The 23,050-nt window shown below is 46.2% G+C and overlaps 1 protein-coding gene across 1 annotated transcript in view; it reads left to right on the forward strand.

Annotated features, from left to right (window-relative positions):
• The window catches only part of LOC134966174 (C-Jun-amino-terminal kinase-interacting protein 4-like), a 238,478-nt gene that overhangs the window by 124,169 nt on the left and 91,259 nt on the right, over positions 1–23,050 (forward strand). Inside the window, exons 9-12 of the mRNA XM_063942721.1 lie at positions 4,595–4,652; positions 7,907–8,059; positions 9,859–9,910; positions 20,779–20,909. Of these exons, the coding sequence (XP_063798791.1) occupies positions 4,595–4,652; positions 7,907–8,059; positions 9,859–9,910; positions 20,779–20,909 (394 nt within the window). The remainder of the gene's footprint in view (positions 1–4,594; positions 4,653–7,906; positions 8,060–9,858; positions 9,911–20,778; positions 20,910–23,050) is intronic.

Below are 23,050 nucleotides of genomic sequence, written 5' to 3' on the forward strand. Positions count from 1 at the left end.
AATAGAATTCAGAGATCTTCGTTACACATATTTGCGCAAATGTGTGGTTAAGCCTCAAAGCCGCATCAAGGCCTCTCTGTATATTTGGGGTCCCTAGCGCTATATCTAGGTGCAGGGTGTGGCACCCCAAAACACCAGAATGAGCCAGAAAGCACAGCGTGACATACCAGTGTAAAAAACTATAGTGTTAATAAATTAGTATTTAGGAAGCCGAAGCTATAGAGGGGGTGATACAAACATGAAATGTAATTAAAATAGAGAAATAGTGTTAGAAAATTAATAAGTGAAAAGTGTTAATAGAATGTAAAGGTATGCCACACTAAAGCCATCCAGCTCAGCCAGTCCAGAGGCACCACACCTCACACCTCCATTACCCCAATCTGGGTCTAATATTAACCAGCAAGGAGTCACATGATAATGGCTCCTTACTAAAATATGTCTAAGCTAAGAGCTACTTACCTTGGAGCAACCCCATAATGCTCCATGTGGCATGTCAGGGCCTGCACCTCCTCTAATGCAGAAACCTCTCTGCCTCTCACAACAGACATATAGATTGGTAAATGCTCAATTAGCTTAGTGATATCATTCAGGTGCTCGAAAGGAAGGGGTATTTCTGAGCAAGAAAAAAAGCAATTGTTTCCCCAGCACACTGAATGGATAACAGTAACCAGATATAAATCCCACATGATAATAGAATTCAGAGATCTTCGTTACACATATTTGCGCAAATGTGTGGTTAAGCCCCAAAGCCGCATCAAGGCCTCTCTGTATATTTGGGGTCCCTAGCGCTATATCTAGGTGCAGGGTGTGGCACCCCAAAACACCAGAATGAGCCAGAAAGCACAGCGTGACATACCAGTGTAAAAAACTATAGTGTTAATAAATTAGTATTTAGGAAGCCGAAGCTATAGAGGGGGTGATACAAACATGAAATGTAATTAAAATAGAGAAATAGTGTTAGAAAATTAATAAGTGAAAAGTGTTAATAGAATGTAAAGGTATGCCACACTAAAGCCATCCAGCTCAGCCAGTCCAGAGGCACCACACCTCACACCTCCATTACCCCAATCTGGGTCTAATATTAACCAGCAAGGAGTCACATGATAATGGCTCCTTACTAAAATATGTCTAAGCTAAGAGCTACTTACCTTGGAGCAACCCCATAATGCTCCATGTGGCATGTCAGGGCCTGCACCTCCTCCTAATGCAGAAACCTCTCTGCCTCTCACAACAGACATATAGATTGGTAAATGCTCAATTAGCTTAGTGATATCATTCAGGTGCTCGAAAGGAAGGGGTATTTCTGAGCAAGAAAAAAAGCAATTGTTTCCCCAGCACACTGAATGGATAACAGTAACCAGATATAAATCCCACATGATAATAGAATTCAGAGATCTTCGTTACACATATTTGCGCAAATGTGTGGTTAAGCCCCAAAGCCGCATCAAGGCCTCTCTGTATATTTGGGGTCCCTAGCGCTATATCTAGGTGCATTATGGGGTTGCTCCAAGGTAAGTAGCTCTTAGCTTAGACATATTTTAGTAAGGAGCCATTATCATGTGACTCCTTACTTGTTAATATTAGACCCAGATTGGGGTAATGGAGGTGTGAGGTGTGGTGCCTCTGGACTGGCTGAGCTGGATGGCTTTAGTGTGGCATACCTTTACATTCTATTAACACTTTTCACTTATTAATTTTCTAACACTATTTCTCTATTTTAATTAAATTTCATGTTTGTATCACCCCCTCTATAGCTTCGGCTTACTAAATACTAATTTATTAACACTATAGTTTTTTACACTGGTATGTCACGCTGTGCTTTCTGGCTCATTCTGGTGTTTTGGGGTGCCACACCCTGCACCTAGATATAGCGCTAGGGACCCCAAATATACAGAGAGGCCTTGATGCGGCTTTGGGGCTTAACCACACATTTGCGCAAATATGTGTAACGAAGATCTCTGAATTCTATTATCATGTGGGATTTATATCTGGTTACTGTTATCCATTCAGTGTGCTGGGGAAACAATTGCTTTTTTTCTTGCTCAGAAATACCCCTTCCTTTCGAGCACCTGAATGATATCACTAAGCTAATTGAGCATTTACCAATCTATATGTTCTTAATAGAAACCACCAGCGGCCAGAACAAGCTAACATGGGCCCTCATTCTCAGTTGTTCACTTGCTAGCTGCTTTTAGCAGCCGTGCAAACGCTAAGCCGCCACCCTCTGGGAGTGTATCTTAGATTAGCAGAAGTGCGAACGAAAGGATCGCAGCGCTGCTACAAAAAAAGATTGTGCAGTTTCTGAGCAGCTCGAGACCTAATCCTAGCTTGCGATCACTGCAGACTATTTGGTTCCTGTTTTGACGTCACGAACACGCCCTGCGTTCGGCCAGCCACGCCTACGTTTCCCCAGCCACGCCTGTGTTCTTATCTGACACGCCTGCGTTTTTACACACACTCCCTGAAAACGGTCAGTTACCACCCAGAAACACCCACTTCCTGTCAATCACTCTGCGGCGAGCAGTGCGGCTGAAAAGCATCGCTAGCCCTTGTGTGAAGCTGCATCGGCTTTTGTGAAAGTACGTTGTGCGTGCGCATTGAGCCGCATACGCATGCGCAGAAGTGCCGATTTTTAGCCTGATCGCTGCGCTGCGAACAATGGCAGCTAGCGATCAACTCTGAATGATCACCATTGTGCAGTGAGGTCTGCAACCTTAGTGTATACATAAAAAGCGCAGTATAAAACTGCTCACAATCTAAAAAATAAATAGAAAGCATATCTGGTATTCCAGACCAATCAAATTCCTACAAAGTTCCGTAGCATCACGCAGGACCAAAGTGAACCGTGTTGCTCCGTTCGAGCACGCACAGCTGCTGGTGCTGACATTACTGTTATGTTGTTCCGTTATTTTGATGGGCTGGTAACTAGTATTTAATATGTGGAGGCTGTGTATCAAAGCTTGGAGAGAGATAAAGTACCAACAATCCACTCTTAACTGCCATGTTGTAGGCTATGTTTGAAAAATGACAGGAGCTGATTTGTTGGTTCTTTATATCTCTCTCCGAGTTTTGATGCATATGCCCCTCTAAGCATTGGAGAGTGATAAAGTGGAGACAGATAAACGACCAACCAACCTGCTCCTAACTGTCCTTTTTCAAACACAGCCTGTAACATGGCAGTTGGGAGCGGATTGGCTGGTACTTTATATCTCTCTACGTTCTCAGTCTCCAAGGCTTAGTACATCTCCCCCTTTGTGTGATAACTTTTATTTTACCTGTCTGTTCTATTTTTCCTGTACGATTCTATGGAAACTGTGTTGGTTTACAAATAAAAGATGATGATAATCTATATCAGTGTACTTTGGGGAAAGGAAGTTGCTTATTGTATTATCACATTACAAGGTAGAAAATCTAGATTTGACATTTATACACCATTGTAGGTTTGCTATGTGTCTGTTTTTTTGGCTTGATTACATTGTGAGATGGTGTTTGTCCCTGCAATAGTTTAATGGGTATATATAACTGGTGGACAAACAAAAATGTAGCGCTGGTAGGTCGTTAATGAGAGAGGTCGGTCATAATATCCACATGATTTAATATTAATAAGAGCAGAAATCATAAAACCTCATAGTGCACAATTGGTTAAAATATGAGTAATAAAAACAATTAGAAGAAGAAAAAGAGTGCTACTCCCATTTGTATGTGTGGAGATCAAATACAAAGTTCATTAGACCTGTTCCATTTATGGCAGTCCCTCTGGGTCCCGCAGGGGCCAGAATAAATCACAACCGTGAGTGTATAGTTACCACCAGTGTCTTTAGAAGACGTTTAAGCGGATCAGTGTCCGCAAGAGGCAGTCCCTTATTCGGTGGTAATAGTCCAATTTTCCACGGTGTGAAGGGTCCCTCGTGAATGGGGTCCGGTTGATGAAACAAACAATCAGGGACTTGGTCCAGGTCTTGATCCTCCAAGTTGTCAAATGATGGGACTAAGCACACAGCAACAGATCTCACCAACGCGTTTCGTTCCGCTCACGCAACTTTTTTTTACCTGTCTGTTCTATTTTTCCTGTACGATGCTGTGGAAACTGTGTTGGCTTACAAATAAAAGATGATAATCTATATCAGTGTACTTTGGGGAAAGGGAGTTGCTTATTGTATTACCACATTACAAGGTAGAAATTCTGGATTTGACATTTATACACCATTGTAGGTTTGCTATGTGTCTGTTTTTTTTTGGCTTGATTACATTGTGAGATGGTGTTTGTCCCTGCAATAGTTTAATGGGTATATATATATAACTGGTGGACTGTTAGCTCTGCAAAGAAGGGTTGTTACTCATAGCAAAGGTGACTTTAACCTTTCGATTACAAAATGAAAACACGTGTAATTGGATAAATACATATGATATATACTGTGCTTCATTTTTAGACATAAAACGTGTAATTGGATGCTACAGTATGAGCCACTCCCCTTTTTAGCGTTTCCTGCACCATAGTTTATATAACTTACCTCATGTGCTTTATTATACTTCCTTTACATTTATGTTTTCATGCTTTACTTTTATAAAGTTGTTTTGTTCTCTGTTTTCTTAGGTGTTGGTAATTCTGTGGATGCTCTGATTGAGGAGAATGCACAGCTTAGAGATGCACAGTGAGTTTTAAAGAAAATAAATGAGAGTTCTCGCAGAGTAGAGGGGAACTTCCTGTTTTTTTTTTTTTTTTTTTCTAAAACATGTATGGCATAGGAAGCATTTATTTTCACATTCATTGAGTACACAAAGGCACGAATGCTTCATGCAGGCACTTATGTAATTATCAGACTAGAGTACAGTATATTAATGTATTGCGTACCCCCCACTTGTCATTTGTGCAGGTTGGGACAGCCCAAAATTAAGGGGCATGGCTTAATTACAAGGGGGCGTGGCCTCTGTCTAAATGCAGAGACGGAGATCCACGCCCCCCGTTTTCATCATGCTGGGTGCTTGCTTAGCGCTCTTGGAGCTGCTGGACTGCCCCCAGCCAACACAGTGTCTATTCTCTGCTGCTCTGATTTGCAATGCAGCGCTATCAGTGTCCCCCCCCACACACACACGGCCAGGACAGTCCCAGAAAAGTCCCAGTTGGGAGGGGCTGCTTTCGGCATCCTGACACCACTCAGGAGACCAGCGCTGGAGTACCAACAGGCGACATCCCGGAACGGAAGTAAGTATCGGGGTATGGATTAGGGCCCAGGAGGTGTAGATGGGGGGTGGGGATTAAAGTTAGGCACTAGGGGGGTTTAGAGTTAGGAAGTAGGGGGGTGGTTAGCCATAGCCTACACCCCCCGAGGGTAAGGGGAGGGGAGGGTTAAAATACTTAACCCAACCGGTGTTGGGATCTTCAGTGTTGGGATGCCGCTGTCGGTCATGTGACTGCCGGTATTACATACCGAACACGTTGGGAGGTATGGTATTGCCAACATTTATTACAGTATATTACTACCCAGCGTGCATAAGAGTCCAATGCAAGTGACCCGCACTATACATCATTATTCTTATTATGCAACTTTATACCAATTCCTTTGCTACAAATATACTAATCCTAACTGCATAGTGCACTATAAGGTGAGTAAGATGCACAATTGAGGAAAAAGTAGCAAAACTGAGGAAAATATATAGTCTGTGTAAAAAGGCATAAAACAGGAGTGATACGAGTCACCCGTGATATACATCGTTATGCTTAATCTGCGATTTTATACTAATTCCTTTGCTACAAACACACTTGACGGTGCATAAAATTTTGATGATGATCGATCTGAATGAAGATCGATCTTCGTCCAAATTGACTTGCATTGCAAAACGACGGAGAACCAACGATGAACGACTGCGGGGCCGTGCATGGTTCTTCGTTGGTGCATACACACTGAGCGATATGAACGATTTTTCGTTCATCACTGAATGAGATCGTTCATAGCGCCCGCACACATCGGCAAGTGTGTAGGGCCCTTATGGGCCTGAGTCAGTGGTGGTTGTACTTTGCACAGCTGCTATTTCCTTGGAAGCAGCAGCAATGCTTACATACAACAGGATCCGTCTGGTATAAGTATACGCATCCTGCAAGCATGTGTGATCCTCTTCTGCGCCTGAGGATGCACAATCGGATCACCTATGACACCAGCAGCTGGCGGAGTAACACTGAGGTCATGCAGAACGGCCGCCGTTCCTCTGTTGCTGAGGCAAGGAAATCTCCAGAGAAAGACAGAAAACCTACCGTTGGTACTCCCAGAAAATAGAGGCAACACAACACCGTTTCGTAAAACTGAGACTATCACTGTACCCTCTTCACCCCCCAAAATTTAATTTATTATTATTTATTACCAATTCTTGATATAGCGCACATATATTCCGCAGCGCTTCACAGAGAATATTAGCCATTCACATCAGTCCCTGCCCCAGTGGAGCTTACAATCTATATTCCCTACCACATGTACACACATACATATTCACACTAGGGTTAATATTGTTGGGAGCCAATTAACCTCCTATATATTTTTGGATTGTGGGAGGAAACCGGAGTACCCGGAGGAAACCCACGCACGTACGGGGAGAATATACAAACTCCACACAGTTAGGGCCATGGTGGGAATCGAACCCATGACCTCAGTGCTAAATGATAGGTGTGTAAGGATGCATCTGTATAAATGTACTTTACATTATTTTTAATTGTAAAATTGTTTATAATCTATTGGGCCTAATTCAGACCTGATCGCTGCTGTGCGTTTCCGCACAGCGGCCGATCAAATCTGAACTGCGCATGCGCCGGCGCATGCCAGACAGCTGACGGCCGTCTCAGCCCTGCGATCGCCTCTGTCTGATTGACAGGCAGAAGCAGTCGCTGGGCGAGAGGAGGGGCGCGGTCCGGGCAACGCAGGCGTGTCCGGACCGTGTGTGGGGTGGGTTGCAGCAGCTGCGTGATGTCACACGCAGCCGCTGCGACCCAGACAGCGACGAGTAGCTCCCTGCCAGCACGCAGGAGCTGCGCTGGTAGGGAGCTACTCTTCAAGTACAAAAGCATTGCCACTGTGCGATGCTTTTGTACTTGTGCGGTGGGGTAGGGCCTGACATGAGGAGCGGACTAGCCCTGTGCTGGGTGTCCCCCCGCATGTCAGGGAAGCTGATCGTAGATGTGTTAAATTTAGCACATCTACGATCAGTCTGAATTAGGACCTTAGTGCGATTCATCATTTACTTAAAGCAGTGGATCCAAACCTGGGTGCTGCGGCAGCCTGGAGTACCATGGGGCACTTGCAGGGTTGTCACGAGTTGGTTGTCCAGAACCAAATCAAATTATTTATGGTCAATTTGAGAGGCAAAACCAGTGCTGGTGGCTGCAGTCATAAAAGATGTGGACAAACAGAAGTATAACCCTGTCCGCAACCACATAACTGACCCTAAGGATGACCGATAAGCACAATTAACATAATCTTTGCTGATTTTCTCAATAAAAAACGAGGCGCGAAAAAAATGCGGGTACTGTAGGGCACGTGATTCAAAAAAAGTTTGGGAAACACTAAGGAGAGCACTGACTTAAGGATAGCTACTGCACCTCTCAATTGATTTTAATATGTTCACAAATAATAGCTTATTTATTTACTTTTTAGCCTGTATTTATTGCTGTGAAAGAGTATGAACTTTTCTCCCAGTGCCTGGATATGTTTAGTAAGGTATCTGGCTATACTAACACTCTATTATACCAACACTCTTACTGGTTTTCTAGTGAGCACATACACACCTCCACAATAGGGTGTCATGGTAAGGGGTATTAGGCAAGGTTGCGTCAGGTCAAGAAATGGTTTGTATTAGTGATGACATTATAGTCGACAATAATTATCTAGTATTATGAATGTTCTAATGATATTCTCCACAGGAGTGAAGTTGATATGGCTAGAAAGAGTCTTATTGCAAGGGTGGAGGAGCTGTCTGCAGAGAGAGAGGGTCTTAAACGTGAGATGGAAAATGTATCTCAGAGTCTGAGTCGTTGTGAGTTGAAGCTTAAAGAGACAGAGCAAGATCTGCAGATGTGAGTGTTTCTCAGGCTCTATTCTGACACTTTCAGTTGTATATATTAAGGCTGAACACATTTGCAGTTGCTGTAGCCTGGCATTTACTCCTGTGATTTCTCCATGTTACTCTCCTAACATTCTGGGCCTCATTCCAGAGTTGGACGCAATGCAGATGTTCACGTAAGTTGGTGATTTTTTGTGACTTTGGAAGAGTATTGAAGGCCATACTCTTACATACATAAATACATGTAGGCTCCCACCCTTCTTGGTGTAACCTTTGTTGCCACTGAAGACTATTCCCAATCTGAAGTCTCCATTTCTTCTGCATCACTTTGATAAGAGCCATCTGAAGTGGAACCCTCCCGAAACTGAAGCATCCAGGAACTCTCTGCCAGATGGCGACTAAGGCATTGGGGCCAGAGCATCTACCTGTAGCAGTTGTGGACACCTCAGAGAAGATTCCACACTGGAAGCAGGCCACCGACAAAGGAGAAACCGCTTGTGCAACATCTCTTCAGCCAGCTACATGCACCCCCTACAACCACTGAGAGATGCTGATCTTGCCAAACATAAAAAGCATGATAAAATGCACATACAGCACAAAATATAAAAACAAATTCACTACACAATCCTGCTCTCTTGGACACTCAAAAACATGATTTTAGTGGCAGCCAATTCTGGTAGTGAAGGGGAGGATCGTAAATTAAACATCCGTTTTGAATTGCCAAGGATACTCAATCCACTTACTATACCCCAGTGTCTCCAGTGTCCCCCAGGTATGAAGGAGAAATACTGTACACTTCATAAATTAGAGGCCATGTGTTTTAAAAACAGAAATCCTTTTCCTGTGAAAACTGACTTGCTTGGTTTGCTCTCAATTTACCTTGTTATCCAGTGTCTGTGTAATCATCAAGGTCTTAGGATCCAGTTCAGCATCAGCCAATATTTAACATTAAAGAGTAATATATGTATCTGAAAGGAAGGAGGCTGCGCTAGTGGAGGAAAGAACAATATAAACAAATCAATGTGTAATTAAAAAATTTATTAAAATACATTAGTTCATTAAAAAGCAATAATTCTGTGCAAGATAATGTGCCGAATATATGCAGAAAAAAGATAGAATTTGCCAATGCTATGCAAAGATAGGAGTTTACCCAAAATGTTGGTACAGGATTGGTGGAGGTAATTCTCTAGAGTCCGTTCCTTATTTTGCCCATCAATATAGTGTCCAGTAATATTCCGGAAAGGAAATTCCCTTTTAGATGTTACTGAGGAGAGTCCATGGAGAATTTCTATATACCGCTAGAGGATTAGTGCAATGTCTCATGGATGTAGAGTACCTCATGCAATGCGGAAATAGGCTGGTGCCTCTCTCGGGCTCCTCCGGATAACTGGTCGGCAGAGTGGGCTGGTTCGGGTCCAATTCAGATATATCCTGTTCCAACGGGTAAGTACCTGACGCGTTTCGCTGCATAAACCTTGCAGCGAAAAAGGTAATGCCGTGAGTAAAATACCTAACTGCATAGCAAATTTACTTGGCACAGTCGCACTGCGGACATTGCGCATGCGCATTAGCGACTAATCGCTCCGTTGCGGAAAAAAAATAACGAGCGAACAACTCGGAATGACCCCCATATTCTTTTATCATTGCTTGATGCCATACGCATTTAGGGTTCCTCCTTCAAGTATTATAAATGGAATATACTCTGTGTACAGTTTGATCTTCATATCTGAAAACTGCTATTTTTTTCATGAAATTATGATGAGCTATTTCTTTAACAAGACTGAACTCCAACTTCTATTTCTTCATTTTCAGGACTCGTGCTGAGCTGGATGAAGCAAGAAAGTTATACAGAGAAAATGCCGAGGTGCATATTTTCAGTATTAAGCAAATACAAAATTCAAAGAGAAGTGGCCAAATGCTAATCTTTTTCTTTTTTAGATGTAGACTTTAATTATTCAGGGTAACTGGGAGTTCCTAGCTCTACTGTGCTGCCAATGCATTTAAATCCTTTTGCTTCACACTTTTGGGCTAGTGTCACAGGGACAGCATAAATATGCCTGACATGGATGTGGAACAGCTGGGTGTGGAATCCAGTCCAATTATTCAGTTTGATCAAGTCTGAGCAACAGCAAGCATGATTGCAGACACCTGTCAGCAGGAAGAGCCCACTGTTGTAAAGAAGGATCTAACACCATCATAGCATGGTCTAATGCAACAACCTCCACTATGCGCGGTGGGGTGATTTTGTCCAGCTTTAACCAAGCTCTGCTTAATCTGGCTAGTTCCATCAGTTGGACCCTCTGGGTCTCAGAGGGGTTTAGTCGCCAGTCATGGAATCTTTGAACTTTGCTGGGGCCCTTCATCTCAACCCTGGAGAGCATAGGTATTTTCAGGTGTGGATAGGAGTCTGCTTCTGACACTGGTATATCCACATAAGCTCTCTGAGCTTCACCTGTGAACCAGGGAGCTAACCTTCCAGCCTACTGCTCCGCTGGCCATTTAAGCCTGGTGATATGCTTCTATATCATCTGTCCGTTTCTGCAACAACTGGATCTGGGTTTGCTGGCCCTGTCTTAAGGTTTGCTGCCTGGCAGCTATCTCAACAAACCTCTTCCAAACCTCCTCCGTTTTACACAATGATTCAGCTTTATGAACAAACTTAGCAGGCTTGACCAAATCTTTCTGGCAAGCCAGTTTAAACAGCCAAGTGAAAAATATTTGTGTGTGCTTCACTCCTACTGGCCACACTGCCATAAGTAAACACACTATATGGCGTTTCTAGGTTTGTAATTCACATACACGATTATAAACTGTAAATAATTGGTGTTAAATGGTCCGGCCTGCCCGGCTCTCTTACCCAGCTCTGGTCAGTGCGGCTCAGTCTCACTAAGACGCAGTGCAGCGGGTAGCGTCCTGCAACATGTTTTGCTGTCGCTGTGGATAGATCCAGTCACCTTCCAGGACTCTCTGCCACGCAACTACGTCCTGCAAAAGGGTCCCTGTTCAGGTGTCAAATGTGACAAGGATCAAATAATCCAGGTAAAAGTTCCACATTGCAGGTTTATTTTCCACAGGTAGGAAATTCACAATTGAGTATAAGCAGTTACCAACAAGTCACAGGTTACAGAATAGTTCACAGCACTTCTTAGCACACTGTGTAAATTCTCCAGAGATCACTGATCCAGGACCCCGAACAGTAACCACCCCCCTGGCCTACCACCTGGGTGGCTAGTACACCGTCCAGAGTGATGTCTATTGTGTCTGAAACCATTTTAACAGCAGGCTGACAGGTGTCTGCAATCATGCTTGCTGTTGCTCAGTCTTGATCAAACTGAATACCTGCAGTGGGATGTAATGGAGTCCAACATCGCCGGAAGTGCAGTATGCCGGCTGATCTCAGACGATTTTTTAAAGGGGCAATTACTCCATTACATCCTGCCACTGGACTGGATTCCACACCCTGCTGTTCCACATCCATGTCAGGCATGTTTATGCTGTCCCTATGACATTACTTTACGTATGACATTCGCCCAACTTTTATGAAATCTGTATAAATTACCTGTGGTTGAAGAGATTGCAATGTATGCTGGTTATACTTTATTGTCTTGGGCAAAACTGATGAGGATTCTGAATGAGGCTACAGCTTTTGTGATTCAAAATTAGTTGTAATAAAGTTATTTAATTCCAGTAAGCCCACTGCCAGGTCATCTGTAGAAATAGATCCAAAACCCATGCCTTGTGTCATTGCATTTCAATATTTGGGGTCACAGATGCTGGGGATATGACTGCTCATCTTGTATTAAGGTGCATTTGGATCAACTGATTGCTCAAAGTAGGACAAGAGTTCCTGTTTGGTGTACAGTTACTGTAGCTATTACTCACTGTTGCAGAAGAGTTAATATATTAAAAATACCTAGGTTGATATATATTCCGCATAACTTCCCGTCTTGTTCCATCTTAAATGTGTTCATCAGTTATCCATACTCTTTACATGCTTTATCTGGAAATGTAAACAAGTTGGGATTTTGTTTTAAACCCGAAAAACCGAGGAGGGAATGGCAGTCCCAAACAAATCTATTATTTAGCAGCACAAATTCATATGTATTTAAAAACACAGGAAGTTTCTCTGAATTATTCTCATCAATGAAACCTATAATCTGTTCTCCACCAAACATGCTACACTCCAGAAATTGTGTACATTGTAACCTAGACACTGCAGACTTCGGGGGTCATTCCTAATTGATCGTAGCTGTGCTAAATTTAGCACAGCTACGATCAGGCACTCATACATGCAGGGGGACGCCAGCACAGGGCTAGTCCGCCCCGCATGTTGGTGCCCCCCCCCCCCCCCCCCCGCCCCCCTGCAGAAGTGCAAAAGCATCGCACTACGGCGATGCTTTTGCATTTTAGGAGTTACTCCCGGCCAGCGCAGCTCCTGCGGCTGGCCGGGAGAACCTCTTCGCTGCCCCGGGTCACAGCGGCTGCGTGTGACGTCACGCAGCCGCCGTGGCCCGCCCCCCCCTCAACGGTCCGGCCATGCTTGCGTTGGCCAGACCGCACCCCCTAAACGGCGGCTTAACGCCACCATCCAGCCCCCTCCCGCCCAGCGACCGTCTCTGCCTGTCAATCAGGCAGAAGCGATCGCTACAGTACAATGGCCTTCGGCCGTCCAGCATGCGCCGGCGCACTGCGCAGATCCCACCCGATCGCTGTGCTGCAATAAACTGCAGCGAGCGATCGGGTCAGAATGACCCCCTTCATCACAAGATTTTTAGATGTTTTAAAGTCAATGTATTCATAATTTCTCTATCGTCCTAGTGGATGCTGGGGTTCCTGAAAGGACCATGGGGAATAGCGGCTCCGCAGGAGACAGGGCACAAAAAGTAAAGCTTTATGATCAGGTGGTGTGTACTGGCTCCTCCCCCTATGACCCTCCTCCAAGCCTCAGGTTTTTGTGCCCGTCCGAGAAGGGTGCAATCTAGGTGGCTCTCCTAAAGAGCTGCTTAGAAAAGTTTAGCTTAGGTTTTTTATTTTACAGTGAGTCCTGCTGGCAACAGGATCACTGCAACGAGGGACTTAGGGGAGAAGAAGTGAACTCACCTGCGTGCAGGATGGATTGGCTTCTTTGGCTACTGGACATTAGCTCCAGAGGGACGATCACAGGTACAGCCTGGATGGTCACCGGAGCCTCGCCGCCGGCCCCCTTGCAGATGCTGAAAAGAGAAGAAGGTCCAGAATCGGCGGCAGAAGACTCCTCAGTCTTCTTAAGGTAGCGCACAGCACTGCAGCTGTGCGCCATTGCTCTCAGCACACTTCACACGGCAGTCACTGAGGGTGCAGGGCGCTGGGGGGGGGCGCCCTGGGAAGCAATGTAAACCTATTTTTTGGCATAAAATACCTCACATATAGCCTCCGGGGGCTATATGGAGATATTTAACCCCTGCCAGAATCCGTTAAAGAGCGGGAGACGAGCCCGCCAAAAAAGGGGCGGGGCCTATCTCCTCAGCACACAGCGCCATTTTCCTCACACAGCTCCGCTGGTCAGGAAGGCTCCCAGGCTCTCCCCTGCACTGCACTACAGAAACAGGGTAAAACAAGAGAGGGGGGGCAAAATTGTGGCAAAATTATATATATTAAAGCAGCTATATAGGGAGCACTTATTATAAGGCTATCCCTGTCATATATAGCGCTTTTGGTGTGTGCTGGCAAACTCTCCCTCTGTCTCCCCAAAGGGCTAGTGGGGTCCTGTCTTCTTTAAGAGCATTCCCTGTGTGTCTGCTGTGTGTCGGTACGTGTGTGTCGACATGTATGAGGACGATATTGGTGTGGAGGCGGAGCAATTGCCAAATATGGGGATGTCACCCCCTAGGGAGTCGACACCAGAATGGATGGCTTTATTTATGGAATTACGGGATAGTGTCAACACGCTAAAGCAGTCGTTTGACGACATGAGACGGCCGGACAATCAATCAGCACCTGTCCAGGCGCCTCAAACACCGTCAGGGGCTGTAAAACGCCCGTTACCTCAGTCGGTCGACACGGACCCAGACACAGGCACTGATTCCAGTGGCGACGGTGACGAATCAACCGTATTTTCCAGTAGGGCCACACGTTATATGATTTTGGCAATGAAGGAGGCGTTACATATTGCTGATACTACAGGTACCACAAAACAGGGTATTATGTGGGGTGTGAAAAAACTACCTATAGTTTTTCCTGAATCAGATGAATTAAATGAGGTGTGTGATGAAGCGTGGGTTGCCCCCGATAAAAAACTGCTAATTTCAAAGAAGTTATTGGCTTTATACCCTTTCCCGCCAGAGGTTAGGGCGCGCTGGGAAACACCTCCTAGGGTGGACAAGGCGCTCACACGCTTATCAAAACAAGTGGCGTTACCCTCTCCTGAGACGGCCGCACTTAAAGATCCAGCAGATAGGCAACAGAAAAAGACACCGACTTTTCAGCCGCAGCCCTTTCGTTCCTTTAAAAACAAGAGAGCAAAGGGATATTCATATCTGCCACGAGGCAGAGGAAAGGGGAAGAGACTGCAACAGGCAGCTCCTTCCCAGGAACAGAAGCCCTCCCCCGCTTCTACAAAAGCCTCAGCATGACGCTGGGGCTTCTCAGGCGGACTCGGGGGCGGTGGGGGGTCGTCTCAAGAATTTCAGCGCGCAGTGGGCTCACTCGCAGGTGGATCCCTGGATCCTGCAGATAATATCTCAGGGTTACAGGTTGGAACTAGAGACGTCTCCACCTCGCCGTTTCCTGAAGTCTGCTTTACCAACGTCCCCCTCCGACAGGGTGACGGTCTTGGAAGCCATTCACAAGCTGTACTCTCAGCAGGTGATAGTCAAGGTACCCCTTTTACAACAAGGAAAGGGGTATTATTCCACTCTATTTGTGGTACCGAAGCCGGATGGCTCGGTAAGACCTATTCTAAATCTGAAATCCTTGAACCTGTACATAAAAAAGTTCAAGTTCAAGATGGAGTCACTCAGAGCGGTGATAGCGAACCTGGAAGAAGGGGACTTTATGGTATCCTTGGACATCAAGGATGCGTATCTCCACTTTCCAATTTACCCCTCACACCAGGGGTACCTCAGGTTCGTCGTACAGAACTGTCACTATCAGTTTCAGACGCTGCCGTTTGGATTGTCCACGGCACCTCGGGTCTTTACCAAGGTAATGGCCGAGATGATGATTCTTCTTCGAAGAAAAGGCGTATTAATTATCCCATACTTGGACGATCTCCTAATAAGGGCAAGGTCCAGAGAACAGCTAGAGATGGGACTAGCACTGTCTCAAGAAGTGCTAAAGCAGCACGGGTGGATTCTGAATATTCCAAAATCCCAGTTAATTCCGACAACACGTCTGCTGTTCTTAGGGATGATTCTGGACACGGTTCAGAAAAAGGTTTTTCTCCCGGAGGAAAAAGCCAAGGAGTTATCCGAACTTGTCAGGAACCTCCTAAAACCAGGAAAGGTGTCTGTACATCAATGCACAAGAGTCCTGGGAAAAATGGTGGCTTCTTACGAAGCAATTCCATTCGGCAGATTCCACGCAAGAGTTTTCCAGAGGGATCTGCTGGAGAAATGGTCAGGGTCGCATCTTCAGATGCACCAGCGGATAACCCTGTCTCCAAGGACAAGGGTATCTCTTCTGTGGTGGTTGCAGAGTGCTCATCTATTGGAGGGCCGCAGATTCGGCATACAGGATTGGATCCTGGTGACCACGGACGCCAGCCTGAGAGGCTGGGGAGCAGTCACACAAGGAAGAAACTTCCAGGGCGTGTGGTCGAGCCTGGAAACGTCTCTTCACATAAACATTCTGGAACTAAGAGCAATCTACAATGCTCTAAGCCAGGCAGAACCTCTGCTTCAAGGAAAACCGGTGTTGATCCAGTCGGACAACATCACGGCAGTCGCCCATGTAAACAGACAGGACGGCACAAGAAGCAGGAGTGCAATGGCAGAAGCTGCAAGGATTCTTCGCTGGGCGGAGAATCATGTGATAGCACTGTCAGCAGTGTTCATCCCGGGAGTGGACAACTGGGAAGCAGACTTCCTCAGCAGACACGACCTTCACCCGGGAGAGTGGGGACTTCATCCAGAAGTTTTCCACATGCTTGTAACCCGTTGGGAAAGACCAATGGTGGACATGATGGCGTCTCGCCTCAACAAAAAACTGGACAGGTATTGCGCCAGGTCAAGAGATCCGCAGGCAATAGCTGTGGACGCGCTGGTAACGCCTTGGGTGTACCAGTTGGTGTATGTGTTTCCTCCTCTGCCTCTCATACCAAGAGTATTGAGAATTATACGGCAAAGAGGCGTAAGAACGATACTAGTGGCTCCGGATTGGCCAAGAAGGACTTGGTACCCGGAACTTCAAGAGATGATCACGGAGGATCCGTGGCCTCTACCTCTGAGAAGGGACCTGCTTCAGCAGGGTCCCTGTCTGTTTCAAGACTTACCGCGGCTGCGTTTGACGGCATGGCGGTTGAACGCCGGATCCTAAAGGAAAAGGCATTCCGGAAGAAGTCATTCCTACCTTGATTAAAGCAAGGAAGGAAGTAACCGCGCAACATTATCACCGCATTTGGCGAAAATATGTTGCGTGGTGCGAGGATCGGAGTGCTCCGACGGAGGAATTTCAACTGGGTCGATTCCTACATTTCCTGCAATCAGGATTGTCTATGGGTCTCAAATTGGGATCTTTTAAGGTTCAAATTTCGGCCCTGTCGATTTTCTTCCAGAAAGAATTGGCTTCAGTTCCTGAAGTCCAGACCTTTGTTAAGGGAGTACTGCATATACAGCCCCCTGTGGTGCCTCCAGTGGCACCGTGGGATCTCAATGTTGTTTTGGACTTTCTCAAATCTCATTAGTTTGAACCACTAAAAAATGTGGATTTGAAATATCTCACATGGAAAGTGACCATGCTACTAGCCCTGGCTTCGGCCAGGAGAGTGTCAGAACTGGCAGCTTTATCTTACAAAAGCCCATATCTGATTTTCCATTCGGACAGGGCAGAACTGCGGACTCGTCCGCATTTTCTCCCTAAGGTGGTGTCAGCATTTCATCTGAACCAGCCTATTGTAGTGCCTGCGGCTACAAGCGACTTGGAGGACTCCAAGTTGTTGGACGTTGTCAGAGCTTTAAAAATATACCGTATATACTCGAGTATAAGCCGACTTTTTCAGCACTTTTTTTTGTGCTGAAAAAGCCACCTCGGCTTATACTCGAGTCAGTGACAGGCAGAGGCAGAGCAGTGTGAAGGAGGGACACGGAGCGCACAGCGCGCGGCTCTCCTGTGTCCCTCCTGCATCTCCGGCGGCAGCAGCGGCGGTTCTATTACAGGAAGTACCCGTTCGTGACCTCTGATCACGAACCGGCACTTCCTTTAATAGACCCGCCGCGGCCGCCGAAGATGCAGGAGGGACACAGGAGAGCCGCGCGCTGTGCGCTTCGTGTCCCTCCAGAAGACAGCGCGGGATCGACGGAGGGGTAAGTAACAACACTGTGGGGCATACCTGGCACTTGGGGAGGGAACGTATCTGGCATCATGAGGGGGCGTATCTGGCAGCACTGTGGGGGCGTATCTGGCAGCACTGTGGGGGCATATCTGGCAGCACTGTGGGGGCATATCTGGCAGCACTGTGGGGGTATATCTGGCAGCACTGGGGGCATATCTGGCAGCACTGTGGGGGCATATCTGGCAGCACTGGGGGCATATCTGGCAGCACTGTGGGGGCATAAGTGGGGGCATATCTGGCAGCACTGTGGGGGCATATCTGGCAGCACTGTGGGGGCATATCTGGCAGCACTGTGGGGGCATATCTGGCAGCACTGTGGGGGCATATCTGGCAGCACTGTGGGGGCATATCTGGCAGCACTGTGGGGGCATAACTGGCAGCACTGTGGGGGCATATCTGGCAGCACTGTGGGGGCATATCTGGCAGCACTGTGGGGGCATATCTGGCAGCACTGTGGGGGCATATCTGGCAGCACTGTGGGCATATCTGGCAGCACTGTGGGGGCATAACTGGCAGCACTGTGGGGGCATATCTGGCAGCACTGTGGGGGCATATCTGGCAGCACTGTGGGGGCATATCTGGCAGCACTGTGGGGGCATATCTGGCAGCACTGTGGGGGCATATCTGGCAGCACTGTGGGGGCATATCTGGCAGCACTGTGGGGGCATATCTGGCAGCACTGTGGGGGCATATCTGGCAGCACTGTGGGGGCATATCTGGCACTATGAGGGCATATCTGGCACTGAGGGCTGTGTACGGCTAGAGCTGCATTTCCCACCCTAGGCTTATACTCGAGTCAATAAGTTTTCCCAGGTTTTTGTGGTAGAATTAGGTGCCTCGGCTTATATTCGGGTCGACTTATACTCGAGTATATACGGTACATTTCAAGGACAGCTGGAGTCAGGAAATCTGACTCACTGTTTATACTATATGCTCCCAACAAGTTGGGCGCTCCTGCGTCTAAGCAGACTATTGCGTGCTGGATTTGTAGTACGATTCAGCTTGCACATTCTGTGGCAGGCCTGCCACAGCCAAAATCGGTAAATGCCCACTCCACAAGGAAGGTGGGTTCTTCTTGGGCGGCTGCCCGAGGGGTCTCGGCATTACAACTCTGCCGAGCGGCTACGTGGTCGGGGGAGAACACGTTTGTAAAATTCTACAAATTTGATACCCTGGCTAAGGAGGACCTGGAGTTCTCTCATTCGGTGCTGCAGAGTCATCCGCACTCTCCCGCCCGTTTGGGAGCTTTGGTATAATCCCCATGGTCCTTTCAGGAACCCCAGCATCCACTAGGACGATAGAGAAAATAAGAATTTACTTACCGATAATTCTATTTCTCGGAGTCCGTAGTGGATGCTGGGCGCCCATCCCAAGTGCGGATTGTCTGCAATAATTGTACATAGTTATTGTTACCTAAATCGGGTTATTGTTGTAGGGAGCCATCTTTCAGAGGCTCCTCTGTTATCATACTGTTAACTGGGTTTAGATCACAGGTTGTACGGTGTGATTGGTGTGGCTGGTATGAGTCTTACCCGGGATTCATAAATCCTTCCTTATTGTGTACGCTCGTCCGGGCACAGTATCCTAACTGAGGCTTGGAGGAGGGTCATAGGGGGAGGAGCCAGTACACACCACCTGATCATAAAGCTTTACTTTTTGTGCCCTGTCTCCTGCGGAGCCGCTATTCCCCATGGTCCTTTCAGGAACCCCAGCATCCACTACGGACTCCGAGAAATAGAATTATCGGTAAGTAAATTCTTATTTTTCTGTACAGGGTAAGGCCGGTTACACACCTGAACGACATCCTAAAGACAGCCTAACCCTAAAATTGTTGACATTCTGGCGCTGTTGGCAATCTGTCATTGTTGACATTGTGAATGCTGACATGCTGAATGTCGAAATTCTGTTTTGTTTCAGCAGTCTGACTTCTTATACGGAATGCATACTGTGGTTTATTACTAAGTTGTATAAATAACACTAAGGGGTAGATTTACATAAACTTCTAAAAATGAAGAGTGCTCTATCATCCTGTCTATCATTTTCTAGGATGCAATAGTGAAACGATTGGGACAACCTGATTGGTTGCTGTTTGCAGTAGCATAACTAGAAATTTTTCTCCCCCAAGCCAGAACATACTCTTGCTTCCCCCCCCCCCCCCCCCCCCCATTAGAAAACTAAAGAATTAGCATGGGGCATAGCATTGCAGGAAAATAAACCCTTATACCCCAGTTTTGCACCTGCATGGCCAGACATTGGCCACCACAGGAAAAAAATGCACCTTACATTATTTGTTATTTTTCCTCCTTATAATAATGCCCCTTACACATTATGCCAAACACCGCAATGGCCCTTGAACATTATACCACACACCATAATGGCCATTACACAATATGCCCCAAAGTAAGGCTTCTAATTACTTTAAAATTACCTGCTCATTGTCAGGGGTTTAATGCTTTTGGTTCCATGCTCATTGCCAGGGGTGTGTAATGCTCGTTGCCAGGGGTGTAATGCTTGTTGCCAGCGGTTTCATGCGCTGGGTGTCATGCTCGTTGCCAGGGGTTTCATGCACTGGGTGTCATGCTCGTTGCCAGGGGTGTGTAATGCTCATTGCCAAGGGTGTAAGGCTACTGGCAGCACTATGCACTCCCTGGTTCTGGCACTTCCTGGGTCTGTCAGATGCTAGAGGTCATGTATGACCTATAGCATCTGTCTCCTCCATTTTGGGAGGGACACTTAGCAGATAGCCATGTGGACGGCTAGTCCGCATGGGAATCTGCACTGAATCAGCAGCGGCGCCCCATCGGCCCTGCGACTCCAAGCCTTCGCAGTGGCTGCGGGGGCTGTAGTTACGCCGCTGGCTGTGGGCAACACCACCACTTTTCATTAATAGAAGCTTTAGTAAATCTATGCCAAAGACATCGATATTACGGTAAATTAATTATTTTATTACATCATTGTATGCCCAAGTCACTAACAGTATAAGGGTGCAAGACAGTATATGTGATTTGTAATGTCTGTATTTTGGTTTCCAGCTATTCCCTTCCTGTCTAAATAAATAAAGCAGATTCAGAGAAGAAAAAAAAGAAAATTCTTCCACCTGCGTTCTGTGTTTGGCTCTCGTACATTTTGGTTTATGTAAAGGACTTGCGCATCCTGGCAGTGAACTGTGGGGTACTATCATCTGTCATGTGCTGTTCTCATAGGTGGACATTCCAGCTGCCCAGAGAAAGCGATTCACCAGAACAGAAATGGCCCGTGTGTTGATGGAGAGAAACCAGTACAAGGAGAAACTAATGGAACTGCAGGACGCCGTACGCAGGACTGAAATGTTGAGGTTAGTCCTTAGGTATTAGCATAGAAAGTGCTTCACAGGCTACAAAGGACAAGTGGCAAAATACTTAGGCTTACCATACTATGGGGGTATCCAATTAGCGCGGTTATTAACCACGGCTCATAGATTCGCCCCAGGCTATCCTAATGTTTCCGCTAAAGCCGGGGCAAGGCGCGTCTTATCGGGGATCTTATTTCACAGCCTCAGGCAGGCGGAACAAAATCCCTGATAAGTTCCAGCTTTTCGGGTACGCGAACACGAAAACGCACAGGTTTCACAGAACCTATGTGTTTTCGCGTGTGAATGGATTTTTTGTTCCGGGCATCCTAATAGGATTACCTGAAAATAAATATCACCAAAAAATCGTGAAACATTGCGAAGAATGCAAGTTTTTGACGATAATTGAATACCCCCCTTACCCTTTACATTGGGACATGACTCATGATTTACACAGGTTCTGTGGCTGGATGACTTCAAGCTTTGTTTTAAGCAGCCACGGGACCTGTGTAATTCATGAGTGTTCTGATTCAAAGAGATAGTATGGTAAGCCTAAAAATACATATTGTAGGTTATTTCATTCAAATTGTCAATGTTTTGTGATTTCGGTCTGTGTGAGCAGGTTGGATAATTACTGACCCAGCATAATACATTAATTCACCTGTGCAAGATTGAGAGAAATCCACAAAACATTACCTGTTGGGTGGTACCCGAGGACTGGAGTTGAGAACCCCTGCCATAGTGTATTACTCCAAATGCATAGGCAAAACTCATTTATTTAAGGACTATATATAAAATAAATGATTTACTGTAGCAACTCTGGACAAGAAAATCTCAGCTCCATCCATCTTATTGCTCTGCTGCACAGGCTGTGCTCTGTATACCAATACAAGGCTCTTATTTGTGTTTGCAATTTGAAATGAAATCGAGTTTTTCAATGCACAGAAACAGCTGCCACTTTGGATATGAATATTTTGTGAACATTTGTATCCATATAAATGTAATGTAATTATTGGAAGTTGAAGGTCTTGAATGACTATTGTTAGGTGCTTAGTACTGACTTCGTAGACCAGGACGCAGAGTGTTAAAAAGGTGAGGTTAGCTGATCAAAGTGTTCAAAAAGTGAAAGATGTGTGAAAAAATAAGATTTTAAACCTACCGGTAAATCTTTTTCTCGTAGTCCGTAGAGGATGCTGGGACTCCGTAAGGACCATGGGGATAGACGGACTCCGCAGGAGACATGGGCACTTTAAGAAAGACTTTGGATCTGGGTGTGCACTGGCTCCTCCCTCTATGCCCCTCCTTCAGACCTCAGTTAGAGAAACTGTGCCCAGAGGAGACGGACAGTACGAGGAAAGGATTTTAGTTAATCTAAGGGCAAGATTCATACCAGCCACACCAATCACACCGTATAACCTGTGATATACAATCTAGTTAACAGTATGAACAACAACATATCATCGGTCCATAACCGACGAAACTATAACATAACCCTTATGAAAGCAACAACTATATACAAGTCTTGCAGAAATAGTCCGCACTTACCGGTAAGTTTAAAATCTTATTTTCTCTAACGTCCTAGAGGATGCTGGGACTCCGTAAGGACCATGGGGATTATACCAAAGCTCCCAAACGGGCGGGAGAGTGCGGATGACTCTGCAGCACCGATTGAGCAAACAGGAGGTCCTCCTCAGCCAGGATATCAAACTTATAGAACTTTGCAAAGGTGTTTGACCCCGACCAAGTAGCAGCTCGGCACAGCTGTAGTGCCGAGACCCCTCGGGCAGCCGCCCAAGAAGAGCCCACCTTCCTAGTGGAATGGGCCTTAACCGATTTTGGTAACGGCAATCCTGCCGTAGAATGCGCCTGCTGAATCGTGTTACAGATCCAGAGAGCAATAGTCTGCTTTGAAGCAGGGCCGCCAACCTTGTTGGCTGCATATAGGACAAACAGTGCTTCTGTTTTTCTGATCCTAGCCGTTCTGGCCACGTAAATCTTCAAAGCCCTGACCACATCAAGGGACTCGGAATCCTCCAAGTCCCGTGTAGCCAGAGGCACGACAATAGGTTGGTTCATATGAAAGGATGAGACCACCTTAGGTAGGAATTGAGGACGGGTCCGCAATTCCGCTCTATCCATATGGAAAA

The sequence above is a fragment of the Pseudophryne corroboree genome, chromosome 10 (genome assembly GCF_028390025.1).
Source record: "Pseudophryne corroboree isolate aPseCor3 chromosome 10, aPseCor3.hap2, whole genome shotgun sequence".
Classification (NCBI taxonomy): Eukaryota; Metazoa; Chordata; class Amphibia; order Anura; family Myobatrachidae; genus Pseudophryne; species Pseudophryne corroboree.